Source organism: Symphalangus syndactylus, chromosome 1 (assembly GCF_028878055.3).
Source record: "Symphalangus syndactylus isolate Jambi chromosome 1, NHGRI_mSymSyn1-v2.1_pri, whole genome shotgun sequence".
In the NCBI taxonomy this organism is placed as follows: domain Eukaryota; kingdom Metazoa; phylum Chordata; class Mammalia; order Primates; family Hylobatidae; genus Symphalangus; species Symphalangus syndactylus.
Window position 1 is genome coordinate 133,860,953 of NC_072423.2, and position 14,868 is coordinate 133,875,820.

Genomic DNA, 14,868 nt, shown 5'->3' on the forward strand with positions numbered 1-14,868 from the left:
GCAAAATATTTAGAAGCTAAATAAGTTTGAATATAAAAGAAGATAGCAAAGCTACATAATAGAATAAAAATAAATTGAAAATCAAGCCTGTAGAGGGTTTTCTTTCTTTCTTTTTTTTTTCCTATTCTGTGCCATGTATAAAATGGTATAACAATTTCAAGGAGACCCTAGGCAGCTCTCCCACTTGGGGACCCTTACTGACTCTTTAAAAAGGCCCAAAGAGAGAAGTCACAGGGAAGTACATACCTGTTCTGACCACAGCCTCCAAAATATAGAAGTCAGACATGGCCCTGGCTAAATATTAATAGTACCAAGAGAAAGCTTAAGCATAAACTCATAACTTTGGTCAGGTATCAGTTATCAGGAGCCAGATTTAAACCAATTGCCTGTGGAAGAACTAACATAACTCCCTAATAACTTAGGATATGCTTTTGGGCAAATGAGCCAGACAAATGGATAAAACATGAGCAAATGGAACTAGGAGGGATAGCCCCTGCCTGCTCAGAGAAGTTTTGAAGTCTCAAGGCTGGAGAATAATATTAGAACTGGAAGGCACCTGGGAATCCAAGCCATCATCAGTGGATAAAACTTTTTTTTAAGGAATATAGTTAATGGCAAGATCAGGAGAGGAATAAGCCCCAATTTCTTTGAAATTTCCAACCTTAATCATTTTCAAACTTGATATGAAATCTTTTATATCTACTACTATTTGCTAGGAAGGCATTAAGAATGGGCTTGACTTTTACCAGTTTTTATGCAGGTTTCATAGGCTGACCTAGTATATACACATTGAGGATTCTAATCCAGCAAATCATAGCATGTTATTTCAACTTATAAATAAAATACTCTGTATAGTGGAACTTGGTAATGCTCACTGGGGCTTCAGCCTCTTTATCACATATTCTCAGATCCTAGTAAAATTTAGTCATTGTATTACGATCATCTTAAGAACCTTCATTCATTCGTTTAACTGATGGATATTTATTACTGTGTGCCAGGCCTGCGCCAAACTATGCTTAAGTCATCTTTGCATTCTCCAGGGCACAGTGTATTGCACATAGGTACCAACCTACAGATACTTGTTAATTAATACATGAATGACTGTTATCTCAGTGTAAATTCTTTATCTCATTACCAAGGACTGAAATCTTGCCTACTGACAGCCTTTGCCATAGCCACAGCTTAAGGCACATTTTTTTTTTTTTTTTTAAAGGATCCTGTTGCTCCGGCAACAAGATTTCTCCACGTCTGCTTGCCTCCTGTCACCAAGGCAACAGGGTATAGTTGGCAGGCTGGTTTGAGACACTGGATGTTTGTGGTATCAGAGATGCCTGTGGTTCACAACTTTTTTGATTCATCAGTGTATGCATAATTGTATTTGACAGTGTGCGCTCCTAAGTCTAAATCTATTTTTTTTTTTTTTTTTTTGAGACAGAGTTTTGCTCTTTCACCCAGGCTGGAGTGCAGTGACGCCATCTCAGCTCACTGCAACCTCCACCCGCTGGGTTCTAGCAGTCATCCTGCCCCAGCCTCCCTAGTAGCTAGGATTATAGGCTCCTGCCACCACACCCAGCTAATTTTTGTGTTTTTAGTAGAGATGGGGTTTCGCCATGTTGACCAGGCTGGTCTCAAACTCCTGACTTCAGGTGATCCACCCGCCTGGGCCTCCCAAAGTGGTAGGATTACAGGCATAAGCCACCGCGCCAGGCCTCTAAGTCTTTATATGTAAAGATGATTGTGGATATTTGTGACCATTCAGCATCATATTTGTGACTGGAAAGACCTTGTGTATTTTCAGGACCTGTGGATCTTGCCTCTTAAAAGCAGAAGTCTTGCTTATTTTTACTTGTAGCTCTTCTCCCTCCATCTTTTTCATAATCTGTATCTGGTTTTACTTTGGTTGAATAAATACTGCATGATTACTCTTTGCTAGAATCAACCTGGCCCATCTGCTAATGTCACACTCCAGCAGTCTTAAAACAAACAAACAAACAAACACACATAGTAAGACCACTTTGTTTCTTTTCTGTCATAGTTGTATACTTTCCTGGTTTATTGCTCATTTGTTTCTAGCTGTTATTGGAGTAGGAGGGGATAGCCACAGGAGCATTATAACTTTGTTGTCATGATACCAACTCTATTAACGTTATAGATAAATAGGAGAACTCAAAGCTACATAATGTTGTTTATTCACACAGGACATATTTATGAATGTCACTGCCCGAAAGAGACCTTAAGCTATAAAATGCTCATTAGCTCACATGGTGTGGTTGCAGTAGTTTCGGAAGGCATTACCTTACTATTGTAAGCCAAACCTCTCATTTCATAAGGTTTAATTATTTTTATCAATATCAAATAACATTGATACTTCTCACAATTGAATTAAATGATGGAATACCTTTATAATGCATTTGAAAATGTTTTCTTTGTTCAGATACATATTTCAAGGAATTCTTACGAGAGATGAAATTCTAGGGCTTCATCTTCTTCTTGGCCAGGACTCTGCTGGCAAAATTATTATCCAAATAATTCACCTTGCTCTTGACTTAATTCAGTGAAAAGTCTATTTAAAAAATTACAACGCTAATTCCTGGATTATTCACTTTATCTGTTAGTGTTTTGGGGTAGAAGTTGTAGGCTAACACTCATTTTCAGCACTTCAGTTTCTCTTTTGCCTTATTAATTCCAGATGAGGTCACGCTAAGCCTGAAGAGAGCTGGAAGGGATGGCGTTATAGAATTCTTTCAGCCTTCTATTTTTCTGAAATTCTTCCATCAGCCTGAAGTGCTGTTGGTCAATGCCCATTTCAAAATTTTCAGAGAACACAAACTGTAATATGTTAAGCCTCTTCACCAGAAACTATTTCTGGAATGTTCTCTGTGTGAAACCACTTTGGTATATTTTCCAGCTTGTGATACGATGGGAACACCACTATCTGTAGCCATAATGCTCTATTAGGCATAAACATTCAATGTGGTTCAATCTAGAGGCAGACTTCCCCCAGGCTCTGCATAATTTCAATCGTTTGTCCATCTGTCAGCCCAACAATTGCATAGTTAAAAGCTGTCACTTCTGGTGACAATGAGTCTGTCCTATTTTGAAATTTCAGATAACTATATTTTCTTGTGGTTAGTGATATAATTTCCAGAGAAATTGACATTTTATTTTCTGCTATCTCTGTGCAATCTTTTAAATTCCAAGACTGTGGAAACTATTTATTTTCGCCATACCATCTCCAGTGTCTAGCATGGTGGCTACACATCGTGGGCACTTACTAAATATTTCTTGAATCATTGAATGAATGTGTAATGGTTCTTTTTAAAGATTCCCTAAAGTTTATTAAAGAGGAATTTAAAATTATGTAAAGGAATAGCAAAAGCGGCAGCAACTCAGCATTGTCAGGGTGTTCTGTGTCACATATCCCACTAGCACACATTCTGCATAACATTTGTTAATATGTAAAAATGTTTGAAATGTTAGATTCTTCAGGACATCTGGAATAGTCATCTTGCAAACTCATCATGTGACTGATTATCAGCTTTTCAAGAACATGTATAACCTGATGGATACAAGTTTGCCACAAGTTGCATTTTTATTCACTTTTTAAGAGAGTGGGATTCAGGAGGTATTGCAGGTTTAGCAGCTACATGGCATGAATGTAGTAAGTGTATGAAGACAATGATCAACACTCAAGGAAGGGCCTGGACCACATTGTTAAGTATGGAGGCCACTGGGCACATGTGACTCTTGAGCAGCTTAAATATGGCCAGTGCAACTGAGGGACTGAATTTTTAATTTCATTTAATATTCATTTAGATGTAAAATAATAAGATATCTCAATTTTTATATGTTGAAATAATATTTTGGATATTTTTGATTAAATAAAATAGATTTATTTCACTTTATTCTTTTTATTTTTTGAAAATGTGGCTACAAGAAAACTTAAAATTATGTTTGATGCTTACAATCGGTTTCTATTAGACAGTACTAGTCTCATCTAGAAGGGTAAGGGACAAAGTTATTCGGAAAGCATTTGCTGGGGTATGGCATTTGTGCAGGCATACGAGGAGCTGGAACACATGCTCTGTTCCTCAGCTCAGCCCTGGGGCTGTCTTGCCTACACATGGGCACTGCTGTCATCATGCCTCTTTTCAAACTTTCTGAGGGCAGGATCAGCTTCATTTCTTTTTTTAAACATGCTCCTTATCTCAGGGTTAGGGAAAGTATATAAACTGTTAAAGGCTGGCAGGTTCCATTTACTTTTCAAGGCTCTGGAAACGAGCTCAGAATGGAACAGAATATATTATGAGATCAAGAGAGTGTTAGCCTGGTGAGGATCAAGAGGGAATGGAAAGGAACAGGGAAGAAACTCATAGGTGGATGCAAAGATTTTGGCATTATTCTAGTGCTTAAGTTGGGTAGTAGGTAAATGAGTCCCAATTTTGCTATGCTTAATAACTTAGGTAGGCGTTGCATGCATGTATCAAAAATTCTATGATTAAAACGAAAAGGTTGGGACAAGAGAATTATCAGCCATGTTTACTTGTATTTGAATTCCTGTATTTATTCCTGCTTAACAAATAACCTATCATGTGCCTTATACCTAGTAGATGTATGATATATTTTTGTTGGATTGCATTAAGTTTAAGAATGATTCTTATAACTTGTCAGGGCACAGATGTTTCCTATTTCATTCCAGAAAACTATTAAAAACTTGGTTCTAGGCTGGGTGTGGTGGGTCACACCTGTAATCCCAGCACTTTGGGAGGCCGAGGCAGGTGGATCATGAGGTCAGGAGATCGAGACCATCCTGGCTAACATGGTGAAACCCCGTCTCTACTAAAAATACAGAAAAATTAGCCAGGCGTGGTGGCGGGCACCTGTAGTCCCAGCTACTCGGGAGGCTGAGGCAGGAGAATGGTGTGAACCTGGGAGGTGGAGGTTTCAGTGAGCCGAGATCGCGTCACTGCACTCCAGCCTGGGTGACAGAGCTAGACTTGTCTCAAAAAAAAAAAAAAAAAAAAAATTGGTTCTCGGGTACAGTGGAAAAAACAAGGCTGAAGGTGATTTACAGATATCCCTGGTGGGGTCTAAGGCCACCTCCACAGAGGAGAAGACACTGAGCCCAACTCGTAAAATGATCAAATAATCTAGAATTTTGGAGCAAGGCAAACAAGGGATGTTAATAACACTGGCAACTCTAGGAAAGATAATTATTTTCAATGCAAAAAACATTTTATAGGAAGAGGTATAAGGTTTTTTTTTGTTTTTTTAATAGAGCAGGAACAAATCATAGAAAATACTGAATATAACATTTTAAATCTTATATCCTTTTAGTGCAAAATCATATTCTGAGTTTAAGCGTAACAAGAAAATCATTCAGGATCCTAAAATTTAGGCTCTTAGTCATACTTAGAGCCTAAAAACCAACTGTGGTGAGACAATTCTGCCATTTGTCAGTAGAATGCCATTTGTACTGTGTGTTGCAATATATTTATTTCCCTCTTAATTAAACTCTTGAGAGCATCTTGAGGGAAAATAATCTTTATTAATCTTTATAATGTAGACCATAGCAAAATGTAGGCTCTTAGTTTGTCAAATCCGAGTTGAACAAGTCATTCTAATGGCCTGTAATTCTATTTTCAGGGACTTCACTGGAGGAACAGGATCAAGACCAAGACCAGGTAACTTAGTGTTGGTAGCAATAAAATCAAACACAACTCTCTAAAATTCAATGTAATTTATGTTACAGTTTCATATCTTTCCCCCTTTTATTTCTTCAGCTTTGCTGCCTCTCGACCTGCTTCTGAAAGTGCCACCCCTCATGCTCAGGGCCCACATTAAGGAACTAGAGGCCGAGTTAGTGACAGGGTGGCAGTCCCATAGCCTTCCTGCTGTGATTCTTCGAAATCTCAAAGATCATGGTAGTACTTACTAGATCACATTGATGTTAAGCACACAATGGGCAAATGCAGAATTATAGTTGGGCCTGAGATGTCTGAACAATGCTGGAGTGGTAATTTTAATACAAAGAGCAGGAGAATTCTGCCTTGTTTGTTCACCATTATTAGTTTGGCAATTTGATGGTAACAAAACGCCTTCTGTGTTCACTGTTGGTTGAAATATTATGGGCTGTTTTTTCCAAAATTTGCATTTCTGCCATGGTGGGAATGTTAGCCAGTTGACCTATTGATGCTTCAAGTACATACCTACAAACAAGAAATGTAACCATATATTACATAAGTATTTCTGTAAACTCTACACCTACATGATACATGTAGAATGAAGAAAGTAAGTCATATTTTTTTCTATCTCCTTTACCCTTACACAAATAATTATTTTTTACTTATTTATGTTTCTTTTTTTCTTTCTTTTTTTTTTTTTTTTTTGAGACAGAATCTCACTCTATCACCCAGGCTGGAGTGCAGTGGCATGATCTCGGCTCACTGCAACCTCCACCTCCCAGGTTCAAGTGATTCTCCTGCCTCAGCCTCCTGAGTAGCTGGGATTACAGGTGCCTGCCACCACGCCTGGCTAATTTTTGTATTTTTAGCATAGATGGGGTTTCACCATGCTGGCCAGGCTGGCCTTGAACTCTTGACCTCAGGTGATCCGCCCACGATTAAAATGACATATCACAATGTTTCCCTAATAATTAATTAATGTTTCTATTTTTTGTTAAAGAAGACCAAAGTCCATCAGTAACATTAAAGTTATTAGTTAACCTAGACAATTCAGAAAAAAGTTTGATGATTATGCTTTTATCGTATGTGTGAGTGTACAGCTCTTGAGCATAGAGTTCTACTTTACTATTGGTTAATTTGGGATTATTGTTTAATGCTATTTTCACTTCAGCTTCCTTGATTCACATTCTTTTGTAGAGCTAATGTGTATAGTGAATATAGGCAAACTGACTGTAATATTAGCCCATGTCTCCACATTTATTAAATTTGCTTTGGATGAGTTATTGACAGTTTGAGGCCATTACAATGTCAGCATAGATGCCAAAAATGATGGTTTTATTAAGATGCCTGAAACTATCATGTTGACCATGCTCTGGTCCTGTTATTTGGCAAAGGTAAGTTCAAAATATAATTATGAAATTAAGATGATTGTTATTAATTGATGTTATAACAGCAAGAATGGAACACACATATATATGTAAGCAATTGGCAGTTCTGTTGTAATCCATATTAGAAATTCTTTTTCCTAGACAGTATGTTGACTTAGTTCAGTGCAAGACTTGATTTTATGTCAGTGACACTGATCAGATCTCTGGACCTTTAAACAAATTATTTACATTATGGCACAGTTTACATACATTTCTTTCTTATCCCTACAGTTTGCTATATCATCTAATTCTTTAAAATCTGCTGATTCATATATTGTTAAAACTTGTATCAGAATACACAAAAGCATTTTTTTTTTTTTTGAGACAGAGTCTCGCTGTGTTGCCCAGGCTTGAGTGCAGTGGTGTGATCTCAGCTCACTGAAGCCTCCTCCTCCTCCTGGGTTCAAGCAATTCTTCTGTCTCAGCCTCCCGAGTAGCTGGGATTACAGGTGTGCACTATCATGCCTGGCTAATTTTTGTATTTTTAGTAGAGACGGGATTTCGCCATGTTGGCCAGGCTGGTCTCTAACTCCTGACCCCAAGTGATCCACCCACCTTGGCCTCCCAAAGTGCTGGGATTACAGATGTGAGCCACCACTCCTGGGCATTTTAAGTGTTATCACTGAGTGCTAAATTTTATACATAAAAGGAGTGATTAGGTTTTACTAATATTGTACAACACATTAATTCACAGGGAATATTTGGGTTACCACCTGAGAGTTATTATACTTTCATGTCAGAAAATGAGACCTTTATTTTTCTCAACCTTAATATGAAAGTTTTTTCCATTAATTATAAAACTCATACCTTTTAAGTGTTGCAGGTAAATTTGGATGATTAGTTGCTTTATCAAATTATAAACAGCTGGTGCCAGTGCCATTCATTTAGGTCACCCCATCTGCAAACCATGCTCTAATCCAGTCATTACCTTGGTATCTCTGTCTTAACTAAAGTATAAAGAGGTGATATTAATCTGGTAGTCCAACAATAAAGTAGTACGTTTGGACCAAGGTGTCATGAGACATTGTTGGTCCTGTCAGTAGTGAGTTATACCTTAAGTATTTGTTATGAAAATAGGTAAAGCACTTAAATTTGTGAATGATTTATATTTTTTTAAAAATAAGCTGATTATATTAGTGTATTTTCATTTACTTAACATTTGGTTTCGCTTTCTTGGATAGAAAGGAACACGTTGGACTTATGCATAACCAACATTTACAGCCCTGTATTGCCTAAATGTTCTGGAAAAAATAGCAGAAAGGGGAGAATTTTGCCAAAATCAGGGTATTCCCCCAGGAATATATCTAGTATGTGACCATTATTTTCCATGTATTATGGCAGAATACGGGGTTAGAACCATTATTTTAGAGTGCCAAGTGCCTATATTGTAATATGATCTTGCCTGTATGGTACTCCCAAAAGCTGAACTTCTAGGTTCATGTCATGGTAATAACAGCAGTACCTCCAAACTCTTCTAGAACAAATGACGGTGAAACTATTTTACATTACTTGTATTAAAAATCCCCTTGTTCTTTTAATACTAACTAAATTGTATCAATAATTTATTTTCTACAAATTATTTTGATTAAATAATAGATTGCAATTCCCTGGAAACAGAAAAGAAAACTTAGGAATTCATATATTATACAAATGAAAATATTAACAATAATTAATATGAATAACTGAATGAAGAAATATTTTTAACATGTTAATTATTTTAGCTCTGTTTTCCCAACTTTAGTCACTAGTGAATTACCATGGTACAAATTTACCTATATCTGAGAACTATATGTACTGTAATTTTCCTAATATTTTTCTTTACATTGACTAACTCAATTTAAATTCATTTTTAGAGGAAAGTTATTATTATTTCTGTAAATGACAACCAGTATAGTATCACTTGCCATAAGTAGGTAACCATTGTAAAAGTAAATACAAATCTAAGAAAGACAACATTAAATTCCAGGTAGATATTGTTGTCTGCTTATCTTGAGGTCTGTTGTCTTTGCTGTAAAGGAACATTACCTAATATTTGAGAAATGATGAAAACATACTTGCACGATACTGAAACTTAATCCTTGATATAAACAACAGAAAGAAAACTGTAAAAGGAATACCTTTCCTACTGGACTATTTCATACCTGATCTACCTACTAATGAAATTAGGCTGTGTAGGTGTCCCATGCCTTGGGAAACTCAGTTCTTTAAAAATAGATTGATTCTGTGGTCTATAAAGTCAAATCAGTTAATCAAACAACTGGATATTACCAAGTATTTGGAATTGGGGAAAAAGGTCTCAGGTCTGTCTTGTATAAAAAAGAAATAATCGTTTCCTTTCAAGGCAAGGGAAATGGTATATATTTGTGAAAATTAAATCACACAAAAATATAACACAAGAAACATGTTCAAGTACATACTATAATGTTATGGATTCTATTAGTGTGGGTCAAATGTAAATTTTTGGGTGTGTAGGTCAAACCTAAATTTTCAAGTGCAAATATAATGTCAACTAAAAATATGGCCTAATTTGACCGGATTAACACTGACATTTTCCCCTCCCTTGCTGAGGTTTTTATTTAGACAGCATCTGACACTCAGGCACTGAACTGATGTATGGGTTCTTATGCACTGCATTTTGAATAGAAATTGTCACGTTATGATTTCTGGGTCCTTAATTATGTTTTCTTATTGGATGACTGTGAATCTATTTTTATGCTTCCATCTTGTTAGTAAAGGCAGATTTAAATCAAATTGTCAATTTTTTTTTTTGCTCAAATATTCTAGAAAGCATAGCTAACATTCTAGTTGTCCTTATACGAGCAACTTTTAGTAGTTTACTTTCAAGTTAATTATTAACATAAAGTACTTAAAACTCATTTTCACAATTGCCAAAGTGATTTTAAGTACATACCATCTTTTATTATGTTGCATAGCATTTTTAATCATATAAAAATTTGCTCACAGGTTTTAGTCAAAACTTCTATGATACTAGTCTATACTATATAATTTGGCATATAATTACATACATTGTTGGGATTTGTGAAGTATTACTTATGTTTTCCAACCAGATTGTAAGCATCTTCATTGCAACTTTTATAGATATAGGTGTATCTCACAGATATTGCAGGTTCCGTCCCGGCCAACAGCAATAAAGCAAATATCACAATTAAACATGTCACCTGAATTTTTTGGTTTTCCATTGCACCTAAAGGTTATGTTTACACTATACTAAGTCTATTAAGTGCAAAATAACATTATGTCTAAAAATATATATACTGTAATTAAAAATGCCTTGTTGCTAAAAAGCGCTAAAGATCATCTGAGACTTTAACAAGACATAATCATTTTGCTGGCGGAGGGTCTTGCCTCCGTGTAGATGGCTGCAGATTGATCAGGTTGGTGGTTGCTAAGGATTGGGGTGGTTGTAGCAATTTTGTAATATAAGATAACAGTGAAGTTTGCTCAATCAATTCAGTCTTTCACAAAAGTTTCTCTGTAGCGTGCGATGCTGTTTGATAGCATCTTCCTCACAGTAGAACTTCTTACAAAAACTGGAGTCAGTCCCCTGAAACCTACTGCTGCTTTATGAACTAAATTTATAGACTATTCTAAATTATTTGTTGCCATTTCAACAATGTTCGTAGCATCTTTACCAGGAGTAGATCCCATAACAAGAAACCACTTTTGTTGCTCATCCCTAAGAAGCAACTGCTCATCCATTCAAGTTTTATCATGAGACTGCAGAAATTCAGTCACATCTTCAGTCTACGTCTAATTTTAGTTCTCTTGCTATTTCTTTTTTTTTTTTTAAGTTAAAAAAGAATATTTATTTTTGTCACTGAAAGAACAATTATTCATGTCTTTAAGTTATTTACAGTATTTTTATGAATTCTAAAACATTTTGATGTTTAGCTGCACACAATAAAAATGCCATATTAGTGGGTCCTTCAACTAAAATATTTTGGTTGCAGGGTCTTGGCCTTTCAATAATACTAGGTATCATTTATTATTGAAAGTTCTCTTGCTATTTCTACTACATTTGCAATTACTTCTTCTACTGAAGTTTTAAACCCTCACAGTCATCCATGAGAGTTGGAACCATCTTCTTCCAAACTCCTGTTACTGTTGATATTTTGACCATTAATCATAATTTTTTTTTACTTTTTAAATTTCTTTCCATAAGTTATTGGGGTACAATTCTTTAGTGGTGATTTGTGAGATTTTGGTGCACCCATTACCTGAGCAGTATACACTGCACCATATTTGTAGTCTTCTATTCCTCACCCCTTTCCCACTCTTCCCCCCAAGTCCCCAGAGTCCATTGTATCATTCTCATGCCTTTGCATCCTTATAGCTTAGCTCCCACATATCAGTGAGAAGATACGATGTTTGGTTTTCCATTCCTGAGTTACTTCACTTAGAATAATAGTCTCCAGTCTCATCCAGGTCACTGCAAATGCTGTTAATTCTTTCCCTTTTTTATGGCTGAGTAGTATGTCATCATATATATATATATATATATATATATATATATATATCAGTTTCTTTATGCACTCCTTGATTGATGGGCATTTGGGTTGGTTCCACAATTTTACAGTTGTGAATTGTGTGGCTACAAACATGCATGATTTATTTTCCTCTGGGTAGATACCCAGTAGTGGGACTGCTGGCTTAAAGAACTTTTAGTTCTTTAAGGAATCTCCACACTATTTTCTATAGTGATTGTACTAGTTTACATTCCCACCAGCAGTGAAGAAGTGTTCCCTGATCACTGCATCCATGCCAATATCTACCGTTTTCTGATTTTTTGATTATGGCCATTCTTGCAGGAGTAAGGTGGTATTGCATTTTGGTTTTTATTTGCATTTCCCTGCTCATTAGTGATGCTGAACATTTTTTCATATGTTTGTTGGCCATTTGAGTATCTTCTTTTGAGAATTGTCTATTCATGTCTTTGGCCCACTTTTTGATAGGATTGTTTGTTTTTTTCTTGCTGATTTTTTTGAGTTTGTTGTGGATTCTAGATACTAGTCCTTTGTCACATTTATAGATTGTGAAGATTTTCTCCCACTCTGTGGGTTGTCTGTTTACTCTGCTGACTGTTCCTTTTGCCATGCAAAAGCTCTATAGTTTAATTAGGTCCCAGCTATTTATCTTTGTTTTTATTGCATTTGCTTTTAGTTTCTTGGTCATTAAATCCTTGCCTAAGCCAATCTCTAGAAGGATTTTTCTAGAATTCTAGATCCTAGATCTTATAGTTCCAGGTCTTAGATTTTTCTAGAATTCTAGATCCTAGATCTTATAGTTCCAGGTCTTAGGTTTAAGTCCTTAATCCATCTTGAGCTGATTTTTGTATAGGGTGAGAGATGAGAGTCCAGTTTCTTTTCCTACTTGTGGCTAGCCAATTATCCCAGCACCATTTGTTGAAAAGGGTGTCCTTTCCCCACTTTATGTTTTTGTTTGCTTTGTCGAAAATTGGTTGGTAAGTATTTGGGTTTATTTCTGGGTTCTCTATTCTGTTCCATTGGTCTATGTGCCTATTTTTATACCAGTACCATGCTGTCTTGGTGACTATGGCGTTATAGTATAGTTAGAAATCAGGTAGTATGATGCCTCCAGATTTGTTCTTTTTGCTTTGTCTTGATTTGGCTATGCAGACTCCTTTTTGGTTCCATATGAATTTTAGAATTGTTTTTTTCTAATTCTGTGAAGAATGATGGTGGTATTTTGATGGGGGTTGCGTTGAATTTGTAGACTGTTTTTGGAAGTATGGTCATTTTCACAATATTGATTCTACTCATCCCTGAGCATGGGATGTGTTTCCATTTGTTTGTGTCATCTATGATTTCTTTCAGCAGTGTTTTGTAGTTTTCCTTGTAGAGGTCTTTCAACTTCTTGGTTAGGTATATTCCTAAGTATTTTATTTTATTTTATTTATTTTTTTGAGATGGAGTCTCACTCTGTTGCCAGGCTGGAGTACAGTGGTGCAATTTTGGCTCACTGCAACCTCCTCCTCCTGGGTTCAAGTGATTCTCTTGCCTCAGCCTCCCTAATAGCTGGGACTACAGGTGTGCGCTACCACACCCAGCTGATTTTTGTATTTTTAGTAGAGACAGAGTTTCACCATGTTGGCCAGCATGGTCTCGATCTCTTGACCTCGTGATCTGCCCACCTTGGCCTCCCAAACTGCTGGGATTACAGGTGTGAGCCACCATGCCCAGCCAGTATTTGTATTTTTTGCAGCTATTGTGAAAGGAATTGAGTTCTTGATTTGATTCTCCACTTGGTTGCTGTTGGTGTATAGAAGAGCTACTAATTTGTGTACATTAATCTTCTATCTAGAAAATTTGCTGAATTCTTTTATCAGTTCTAGGAGCTTTCTGGAGGAGTCTTTAGGGTTTTCAAGGTAAATGATCATATTATCAGCAAACAATGACAGTTTGACTTCCTCTTTACTGATTTGGATGCCCTTTATTTCCTTCTCTTGCCTGACTGCTCTGGCTAGGACTTCCAGTACTGTGTTGAAGAGTAGTGGTGAGAGTGGGCATCCTTGTCTTGTTCCAGTTCTCAGAGAGAATGCTTTCAACTTTTCCCCATTCAGTATTATGTTTTCTATGGGTTTGTCATAGATGGCTTTTATTACATTGAGGTATGTCCCTTGCATGCCAATTTTGCTGAGAGTTTTAATCATAAAGGGATGCTGGATTTTGTTGAATGCTTTTTCTGCATGTATTGTGATGATCATTTGATTTTAGTTTTTAATTCTGTTTATGTGGTATATCACATTTATTGACTTGTGTATTTTAAACCATCCCTGTATCCCTGGTATGAAATCCACTTGATTATGGTGGATTGTCTTTTTGATATGTTGTTGGATTTTGTTAGCTAGTATTTTGTTAAGGATTTTACCATCTATGTTCATCAAGGATTTCAGTCTATAGTTTTCTTTTTTGGTTATGTCCTATCCTGGTTTTGGTATTAGGGTGATGCTGGCATCATAGAATGAATTAGGGAGGGTTCCCTCTTTCTCTATCTTATGGAATAGTGTCAAAAGGATTGGTACCAATTCTTTGAATGTCTGGTAGAATTCTACTGTGAATCCCTCTAGTCCTGGACCTTTTTTTGTTGGTAATTTTTAAGTTACCATTTCAGTCTCACTGCTTGTTATTGGTCTGTTCAGGGTATCTAATTCTTCCTGATTTAAGCTAGGAGGGTTGTATTTTTCTAGGAATTTATCCATCTCTTCTAGGTTTTCTAGTTTATATGCATAAAGGTGTTCATAGTAACCTGAATCATCTTTTGTATTCCAGTAGTATCAGTTGTAATAGCTCCTATTTTGTTTCTTAGTGAGGTTATTTGGATTTTCTCTCTTTTCTTGATTAATCTTGCTAATGATCTATCAATTTGATTTATATTTTCAAAGAATTAGCTTTTTTTCATGTATCTTTTGTATATTTTTTGTTTCAATTTCATTTAGTTCTGCTTTGATCTTGGTTATTTCCTTTCTTTTGCTGGGTTTGAGTTTGGTTTGTTCTTGTTTCTGTAGTTCCTTAAGGTGTGACCTTAGAATGTCAGTTTGTGCTCTTTCAGTCTTTCCGATGTAGTGTTTAGGGCTATGAACATTCCTCTTAGCAACGCTTTTGCTGTATCCCAGAGCTTTTGATAGGTTGTGTCGTTATTGTCATTCGGTTCAAAGAATTTTTAAATTTCCATCTTGATTTTGTTTTTGACCCATTTCTCATTCAGGAGCAGGTTAT

The 14,868-nt window shown here is 36.2% G+C and overlaps 1 protein-coding gene across 15 annotated transcripts in view; it reads left to right on the plus strand.

The window, feature by feature from the left end:
- The window catches only part of NEK10 (NIMA related kinase 10), a 251,860-nt gene that overhangs the window by 189,843 nt on the left and 47,149 nt on the right, over positions 1 to 14,868 (plus strand). For 11 of the 15 annotated variants that reach the window (XM_055285235.2, XM_063637000.1, XM_055285301.2 and 8 more), the window contains 2 exons: positions 5,647 to 5,684; positions 5,784 to 5,924. In XM_055285235.2, the coding sequence (XP_055141210.1) occupies positions 5,647 to 5,684; positions 5,784 to 5,924 (179 nt within the window). The remainder of the gene's footprint in view (positions 1 to 5,646; positions 5,685 to 5,783; positions 5,925 to 14,868) is intronic. The other 4 variants (XM_063637016.1, XM_055285337.2, XM_055285317.2 and 1 more) reach the window with 1 other exon arrangement.